General features: G+C 39.1%; 1 protein-coding gene across 10 annotated transcripts in view; it reads right to left on the bottom strand.

Annotated features, from left to right (window-relative positions):
* Positions 1-9792, bottom strand: part of Ccdc150 (coiled-coil domain containing 150) — a 113571-nt gene that overhangs the window by 73117 nt on the left and 30662 nt on the right. For 9 of the 10 annotated variants that reach the window (XR_004117880.1, XR_004117881.1, XM_031367492.1 and 6 more), the window contains exons 6-9: positions 8694-8810; positions 7652-7781; positions 5124-5167; positions 1071-1163 (exon numbers count right to left, since the gene is read on the bottom strand). Coding sequence is in view for 8 of the 10 variants with exons in the window: in XM_031367492.1 (XP_031223352.1) it covers positions 1071-1163; positions 5124-5167; positions 7652-7781; positions 8694-8810 (384 nt within the window). In the remaining 2 variants the exon portion in view is untranslated. The remainder of the gene's footprint in view (positions 1-1070; positions 1164-5123; positions 5168-7651; positions 7782-8693; positions 8811-9792) is intronic. The other variant, XM_031367493.1, reaches the window with a different exon arrangement.

The following is a 9792-nucleotide window of genomic DNA, read 5'->3' as shown; positions in this document are numbered from 1 at the left end:
TTCATCATATTATAGAGCACAGCAGCTGACACTAACACGATTGCAATCGAATTGTGCCAACAGAAAAGTTGCTTTCAGTGATAAACACTTCCCTGGGCTCTGTGAAACAATTTGGCTATGTATTCCATTAATGTTTCCAATACACATTCATGTATTAATATAAAGCATAAGTTACATTTGGGCACAAATCCTTATAGAAAATGATCATACATAAATCTCATATTTAACAAACGTTTATTATGTCCTACTGCGATATCTGATACAGATCATTCAACAATGGCTTCAATGCATAACCCTTGCTGGGGAGCTCCTTAGAAATGTGCTGAATGAGGGAAGGGAAGTCCCACCAATGGATAAGCTTGTTGCCACCCTGATGGGTTTTACAATTCCATGGAAGCAAACCTCTTGACATGCCTGTGAGAGATTTTCAGAACAAGGTTAACTGAGGCCCACATTAAATGTGGGTGACACTATCCCATGGCTGAGGTCCCAAACTGCATAAGAGGGAGAATGGAGCTGAGGTCAGCACTTCTCACTCCTTCCCCACTGTAGGTGTGATGTGACCTTGAGCTCCCACTGCCATGACCTGCTTACTGTAAGCCACCCTAAGTCCCTGCCTACATTGCCTCTTCAGGTATGTTATCATAGGAAAAAAGCCTAATATAGGGCCGGGTGGTGGTGGCGCACGCCTTTAATCCCAGCACTTGGGAGGCAGAGGCAGGCGGATTTCTGAGTTCGAGGCCAGCCTGGTCTGCAGAGTGAGTTCCAGGACAGCCAGGGCTACACAGAGAAACCCTGTCTCGAAAAAAAGAAAAAGCCTAGTATAATGACTAAATTAGAAAGTAAAGTATAACTTGTGACTCATTTAGCCTTGTGTACCACAGAGTCAAAGGAATTTGGGTGGGGAAAATCTAAAATGTACCTAATTTGAGAGTGGTTCATAGATGAAGCCCACCTTGAAGATAAAAAGCCAGAATAAAGAGATATGAATTTATATAATCAGGCTATTAATCTTGGTTCTCTAATGAAACAAATATTAACATCTTAAGACAAAGAGAGCAAAGACCCACCTGTGCTTTTCTTGATACATCTTGAAGGGAAAGTATTTCAGATTTCAAATATATGTTTTCTTCATGTTCCTTCTTGAGAGACAATTGTATACCCTATTGGAGGAAAACAAAAAGAGTTGTTTTCTTTTTTCACATGTGCAAGCTATTATACACATCTCTATTAAAAGGTCTGTATCAGTTTAAAATGTGCATGTGTGTGCCTGTGAGTACATACTCGTGCACACGCATGTGTGTGTACACTCATGTACATGCAAGTGCAAGTATGTGTGTGTGTGTGTGTGTGTGTGTGAGTGTGGTGTCTTGATATCTTTGGCTTCCAGACACCCTTTTATTTCTCACAGGGCTTACTAAGCCTGTATGAATGCCGAGCACTCTCATTCTTGCTGGTGGGAATGAAAAATGGTGGAGTATTTCATTAGATAATTTGGCAAATTCTTACAAACTAAAACTGTTACATGATTGAGCAAACTTGCTTCCAGGGTCTCCCTCAGGGACTGGAAGGCTCACATGTGTACAAAGCCCCGTGCAGGGTTGGCATATGCTTCATTCTTACTTGCTGAACTCAAAAGCAGCCAAGATGTCCTTTAGAATCTCACTCAACTCAACTTCCTAAAGTCCCCTGGTTCACATTCTTATATAATTTTTCAGCAGAACACTCACTGCTGCCGCCTTCGAGTCCCCACAGCACAGGGAAGGAGGATGTACACTTGCTCAAGTAAACTGCTCATGAAATACATAACTCAATCGGAAAACTTATGAGAAGAAAAATTACTCTATTAAAGAAAAAAAAATCCTCTTTTTAAAAGCGACTTCTCTTTTTTTTTTTTTTTGAGATTATAATTACATCATTTCCCTTTCCATTTTCTTCCCTCCCAAAACATCCATATACACCTCCTTTTTCTTTTTCAAATTTATGGCCTCATTTTAGTAATTATTGTTACATACATATGTTTATGTGTGTGTTTATATACATATATCTTTTTGTTTTAAAAATGTCTTTTTGTTATGTTAGGAAACTATAGTACATTCAAGTAATTTAATATTATTTAACACTAGAAATAAGCTATCAGGCCATAAAAACATACAAAGGAAATTTAAATATTTATTAAACTAAAGAAGTCAATCTAAAAATTTATATATATGCTTTTAGCCATATGACATCCTGGGAAAGGCAGATCGATAGGGCAATGGTTACCAAAGGAAAGAAAGGAATATATATATATATATATACATATATATATATGTATATATATATATGTATATATGTGTGTGAATATATACATATATTATATATTATATATAATAATCATTATTATATATATTATATAATATAATATATTGTCTATTATATAATATATGTGTGTATACATATACATATATATATTCACACACATATATAAGAACTCTATATATTCACACATATAAGATCTCTCTCTATATATATATGTATATATATCACTCACTATAAGAACATACATTTATCTAAATCCAAAGAATGAACAAATATCCAAGAATAAACCCTAATGTATGCTAACAACTTGACTAAAATGATACATTAATGTAGATTCGTCTGTTATTCCAATGAGAGATATTGCTAGCCAGGTAGGCTATACATGTGTAGAGAAGCAAGGCATGCAAAGACAGGAGCGCCCTAGGAAATCCTCACACTTCATATTCTGTGTTGCAGTGAATCTAAAACTGCTCTAAATGCTATGAGTTCTTTTTAAAGAACTGCAGGGACAAAAATAGAGCCACGGTTGAAGGAAAGGCCGTCCAGTGACTGGCCAAACTTGGGACCCATCCCACGGGTGGGCACCAAACCCTGACACTACTACTCATGCCATGTTGTGCTTGCACGGCTGTCCTCTGAGAGGCTCTACCAGCAGCTGACTGAGACAGATGCAGATACTTACAGCCAAGCATTGGATTGAGGTCAGGGACCCCTATGGAAGAGTTGGGGGAAGGGCTGAAGGAGCTGAAGGGGATGGCAACCCCAAAGGACGATCCACAGTGTCAACTAACCTGGACCCCTGACCTCCCAGAAACTGGGTCACTAACCAAAGAGCAGACACAGGCTGGTCTGTGGCCCCTGACACAGATGTAGCACAGGACTACCTTGTCTGGCCTCAGTGGGAGGGGATGCACCTAATCCTGTAGAGATTTGATGCCTCAGGGAAGGGGGTGTTGGGGGGGTGAGATGGGGGTGGGTAGGTGAGGGGGGTGGGTGAGGGAGCATCCTCTCAGAGGCAAAGGGGAGGGGGACGGGGGTGAAGAACTCTTGGAGGTGGGACTGGCAATGTGAAATGTAAATAAATAAAATAATTTTTAAAAAGACTTTATTAAATAGAGTTTCAAAATAGAGCAGTGAAAGAGGGGATGGCTAGCCAATGACTGCCCCAAATTGAGACCCAACCCATGGGCAAGAATCCTGACACTAGTAGTGATACTCTGTAATGAGTGCAGACAAGAGCCTAGCATAACCGTCCACAGAGAGCTTCCACCCAGCAGCTATGGAAAGAGATGCAAAGACCCCCAGCCAAACATTAGAGGGAGCTCAGGGAGTCTTACAGAAGAGTGGGGAGGATTGAGGACCATGAAGAAGACAGGGACTCCACAGGAAGACCAACAGAGTCAACTAACCTGGACCCTTAGGGGCTCCCATAGACTGAACCACCAACCAAAGAGTGAGCACAGGCTGGACCTACGTCCCTTGCACATATGTAGCAGATGTGCAGTTTGGTCTTCATCTAGGTTGCTCAACAACAGGAGCAGGGGCTGCCCATGACTCTGATGCCTGCCTACCTGTGGATCCTGTTCCCCTAACTGGGCCACCTTGTCTGGCTTCAGTGGTAGAGGATGCTGCACCTAGTCCTGCAGTAACTTGATGTTCTGGGGGTGAGGGAGTGGGAGGGTGACCCACCTTCTCAAAGGAGAAGAGGAGAAATGTGGGAAGGATCTGCATGAAGGGGCTGGGAGGAGAAGGGGGCTGATAATGAGATGTAAAGTGAATAAAGAAATAAATTTAATAAACACATAAAAATATATAGAATTTCATATTAGGATTCTGTTTAGAAGAAAACTGACCTGAAATCATTCCAGAAGTACTCAGTTACACTCTTATATTAAGTTAGTTCTCTCCAAGAATAAATTCTTATATCACATACACATTTTTATTACCAGTAAGATTTTGTGACTTCAAAGGGACACATTCAAACACCTTTAAAAGTTACAAGATGTTTCACCCTGAAGGCCTCAGAATGGTGCAGACAAGCACCCGTGCTCTGACAGACTGCTTCCCTCTGAGGCTGGGAGAAGGGGAGAGATGTAGAGTTTGGTTTAAGTGTCCTTAAAAGCTTTTTAGTGGAAGAACAGAGTGTAGCTTCTTCCTCTCCTGAGAAAACTGCTTCCCAGACTTCCCAGAAGCAGGAAGGATAAGCATCATGAAGCATAGGCCAGGCCAGCCACAGAGATGCTATTGCAAATGAGTGTTCCCCACTGTGGAACAAGATATAAAAATATTTTTTTCTGGGGCTGGAGAAATGGCTCAGTGGTTAAGAGCACTGACTGCTCTTCTGAAGGTCCTGAGTTCAAATCCCAGCAACCACATGGTGGCTCACAACCATCCGTAATGAGATCTGACTCCCTCTTCTGTAGTGTCTGAAGACAGCCACGCATAACAAACAAATACATAAATCTTTTAAAAAATATTTTTTCTAAATTTATGTAAAATAAAGTTCACAGTTTTGCCCCATGTTAAGAGCATAGTTTGTAGTATTCGATGCACTTACATTACTGTGCAACAAACATGTTAATATATATACATATATTAAAATTCTCATTTTTGTAAATTTACCTTTTCAAAACATGATATCCTGCATAAGATGGTCACTTAGTTTCTAATATGCAGTACTGCCTGAATACACAGCTTATTTACATGAAACTTTTTTCCTAAAGGTTTTTAGAAGAATCAGAAGTCTATGTATCAGCATGATGAATCGCCAAGACTTAGTAATGAGAGAGACCACTGCTGTATCCGGCCACGTGAACACATACCTTACTTTCTTCAACCAACTTGCAGATGAGGTTATCTCTGGAATCTAAAAGCAGAAAGTCCATATCACGATGACGATGATAACTTATTAGACTGTGCCACACACCACTTTTTCCTAGAAGCTTTATTTTAGTCAATATTTTGTGGCAATAACACATATAGGCTAGATGCTAAGATACACAATTATCAACATAGCATGTCTGTAATTTCAGTATTTGAGAGGCTGAGGCAGGGGAATTATGAATTCAGGGCCAATCTGGGCTACATGCAAACTTGTCTTTAAAAAGCTAAAGTGAATCAGACAGTAAACAAATCTCAAAAGAACCTGGTTTACAGTCATTTGTTGTGGTAAATAAGGTCACATTTTACCTGATGCAAAGATGACTCTGGGAGGGATATGATCAACATATTTTTGTTAAATTGCTGTAATCAAGATTTAACAAAAGCAGGGACATGCACATAAAACAGTAAGAGCTGCTTCCCACACAGACTAAAATCATAAGGAGAGAGGACAGTCAGGATGTGGGTGAGCATGCAGAGTGCAGACAAGGCAGCTGTGTGGATGCTGGACTCTTACCACAGGACTACACGGCAAGGAGCAGCCTGGGAAAGCAGAACAAAGAATGGATGGATACGACACTCTCCTTATGTTTGGATGCGCCTGCCTAGTACGGAGATTGGCACTGGATATGAGTAGTAGCCAAATGACATAGTTAAAATTAATGTTTTAATTCTATAGAAAAATTCAGAGCTATATTAGTGCTGTTAAACTCTAAAGAAAGACAATTACAAAACACGTTAGAAACTCATATTTTGCATAGGATATATCTTATAAAAACTGTTTTCTAAAAGATGTGAGCCCATGACTCATGAAAGGTGAATGCTGTGGTCTGTTCTGAAGTTATACTCTAAGTGTCAACAGAGGAGAATGCCTATCCGCAGAGAAAAATTTAATCACTTTAAGTTACTTGTTGCTTACTGTTAATATGCTTTTATATTTTTTAATGCATTGAAGAAAATATTTAAAGGCATTTCTTCATTTTAACCCAGCTAGATAACTATTTGTACTTTAAAGTAATAAAACTATACCAAGGAGTGAATAACATTGAGCATGCAGTTGGTATTCAGACAGGCTTCTTCCCTCATGCAAGTTTAATTACCACTGTTAACTCTTCATCTCGTGATCTTCCACATATGCTTCACCAAATCCAAGACAAATCATTAATCTAAGTAACAGAACAACCCATGCAACAGAGAGCTCATCCAATAGAAAGATCTGCTCTTCACTTTCTTCTGTGGTGCGTGGTGGGTCCCTGAGCACACTCTCCCCAGATCTTTTGACTGTGTGTAATGGGTATATTTTCTTACTTTTCTGAAAAAGTTGTCATAAAGTAAAAATAAGATCATGAGGAAGAAACATAAAATGTAACCATGAGAAGACGGGTGGTTATCTCTGGGCCCTGCCAGTGATAATCCAACACAGTGACTTAGCAGCCTTAAGCAAAGGAGTCTAATGTGGGACAGCGGACCTTGCAAAACCACAGTCTAACGACTGCAATAAGTGACGAGCTTTCTCGTTTCTCTACACTTCTTTTCAGGCTGTTTTCTTGTTGGTACTCTCTATATCGCTGCACTAGCACACAGGAGGAAACACTTGGCTCACAAAGAGAAGGCACAGGATTAAATTTTTCTTCTCCACTTCTTTTAGAACTTTAAATTGTTATAGACAACTTTGAGCATTTCAGTGATACAATCTATGTGAAGGCTCCATGAAAGCCATGAAGTCTTACACATGTGAGGAGAATACTCATGGTGTCTGCACTGGAGATTGCCTAACACTGCTTTAGAGGGCACACTGACAATAGCAAGAGCCAACAGGCTCATGACCATGCACTTAGACTTGGGGTAAAGGCTCTGCTATTCACAAGTTTGAGAACTCAATGTAAAATGAGGGGTCACTCTAAGCTCTTCTTCTAGGCACATTACAGTCACCCACCTCTAGGAATATAAACTAATCCAACAGATTAGCAACTGGAAGAATGGTGAGCCTGCCTGCAGCAACTTAGTAACAACAGCCTCACTTCCTTATGAACAGTTTAGCACCAGTCTTCAATTTAGTGTCTAAATGTTCCCACTACTCTATACTGAGGAGACTAAGAAGGAGAAAACTTAAAGAATAATTTATAAATAAGAGGCGCAGGCACACCTGGTGGCATCTTCGACACTTGTAAGGCTTAGGCAAGAAGATGACAAGTTTAAAGGCAACCTGGCCAACCTAAGGAGACCCATCTCAACATACACACACACAAACAAATCAACCCCAAAGAGAGAGCTCCGTTTGCCTACTATGAGTAAAGTCTTAGCCAACTTGTACCACAAAAAAATTAAGATAAAATTTATTACCAATATTTATCTTGGTCTAAGTACCATTTACAGAAAGGTGGCCAGCAATTTTTCCACTCTGGGTTGTAGGAAGTACCACCAACCCTGGCCAACTAAACAATTCTGGCTCTTAAGAGGTTTTGCATACTCAGATCGGACTTGAGCTGCAAGGCAGTCTTCTCCAAGTCTTCATTCTTCCGCTGTTCCTGGGCCAGCTGTTCTTGGGTGGCTTTCATAGAGCTGTGTAGGACAATGCACTTCTGCTGCAAAGTGTGTACCTGGAATTGGGTAAGAAAAACTCAGTTTCTGGATGATAACACATGGAAGGTAAAATTTTCAACCTTATTGTTGCTGAGAGGAAAGGGACACACTTGTATGTCACAGCTGAAATCTCATCAGACTACAGTTTCTTACTTGAAGTTCTGTCCAATACAGAATTGTATGCACTTTAAGACAATAGTCAGTAGGCACAAGAGGATACTGAACACATGGAGTATGGCCAGAGCGAGTGAATAATTGCACCGTTAGTGTTATTGACACTTAACTTTGACTTAAATAGGATCTTTCATAAATTCCTTAAGTAGAATACACTCCTTTTATAATTCAGTTGTGACATATAGTCATTGGGGAAAATGACAGACTATGCACTCAAATAATAAATACTAAAATATAAATTTAAAGTATCCTAAACACATAAAGGTACTTCAAATATTAAGTATAACAAAGGCAAAAATATCATGTTAATATGAATATGAGAACTGAAAGGAGCAACATAAATATGTTCCTGGTTATTTTACTTATTTGTTTCAAGGGTTAGTTCCATTTAGTTTATTTTCTACCCAGATCACATACAGCATTAGCTAAGACAGTGGGTTCCAAAGTCAATGCTTATAGCAGAGACTTCAAACACAGAAGGATCCTGTACCAATGGAATTTGCCTCTATAAAACCTGAGGCAGACTCACTTTTCCAGGCCTCAGCTTTCTCATTCATAAATTAAAAATGCTAGGTTGGAGTACAGAGCTTTTTCTTATTTTTGCACTATATTTTAAAGACTGAAGTGAGAATGCTAAAAGGCTACTAAGGAAAGGAGCCTTAATGAAGCTAGAGGAAATAAACAAAATGAGAAGTTCACGGACACAATGCAAGCTTCTCCTTTGGTGTCTCTAACAGAAGGGAAGGCAAACCTACCTGCTGCCGTTCTGCCTCCACCACTGACCCCATCTCTTGTACTTTGAGGAGCATGGACGATGCAGATTTCTCAAGAGATTCCCTGACATGCTTCTCCTGAGCCAGTTGCCGCTGTAGCTAGAGAGCAACACTGCAGTTAGGGACACCAGTGGATGCCATCGAAGTTTAACAAAGATGAAATCAGCACTGCAGTTTACAAGGTCTGTCAGCCCATCCCCACATCTGCACTGATCACTCTGAAACATGCTTGTTTCTCCCTAGAAGTGAAGTCAAGTTTGTTATCCTCGTTTTTGTTGTTGGAATCTGTTTTCCAACTTGGGGGTCAAGACCCTCTGGTAACTTAGAAGCATCTTGTAGAAAACAAACAGCATAGAGATGACTCAGTGGACAGAAAGTCACAAAGACAAGCAAGCAGCATGAAAATATGGAAGGGATTCAGGTTTTGTTGATGACTTTTTAGATACAATACGAAAGTTACTATCTATGAAGCAAAATTTTTTTTAAATTGATTTAAGTTTTATTGCATTATGATGAGAAAAGATATGTAATTTCAGTTTATCTGAAATTGTTAACATTTAAAAACATATCTTAAATAAACAGAATTATGTCACATTCTTCTTTCCCTTTTATACCCCAACTCCTCCCAGAGACCCCTCTCTCAATACCTGCAATATCTATTTTTAATTGTCATATTCTTTAAAATTTATAAAATATTGTAACAATAAAAATGAGTAGTATAAAAGTTGTTTAATATAAAACAATCAATTAAACAGTCTTATGTAGATGTTTGTCTGTAGCAATACTGAAAATACATATGTTTTTCTCAATATAAATTTTAAATAACTCCAAACATATTAGCTGTATATTTTAAAATAATACATCACTGCTAGTTTTTTTAAATGAACATAAATAAAGTCTTTTTGTTTGTTTGTTTTGTACTTAGTAGAGCTTAAAATCTTCGTTCTTACTATGGTATAAGCCCAAAATAAGAATAATTTTTAGACATTGGAGTTCATTGTAATAAGACTGTACCTCCCATCCAAGTACTAACCAGGCCCGACCCTGCTTAGCTTCCGAGATCAGACGAGATCGGGCGCGT

Source organism: Mastomys coucha, unplaced genomic scaffold (genome assembly GCF_008632895.1).
Source record: "Mastomys coucha isolate ucsf_1 unplaced genomic scaffold, UCSF_Mcou_1 pScaffold14, whole genome shotgun sequence".
Classification (NCBI taxonomy): Eukaryota; Metazoa; Chordata; class Mammalia; order Rodentia; family Muridae; genus Mastomys; species Mastomys coucha.
Note: the sequence above shows the minus strand (reverse complement) of the source record. Positions and strands in the feature narration are given on the sequence as shown.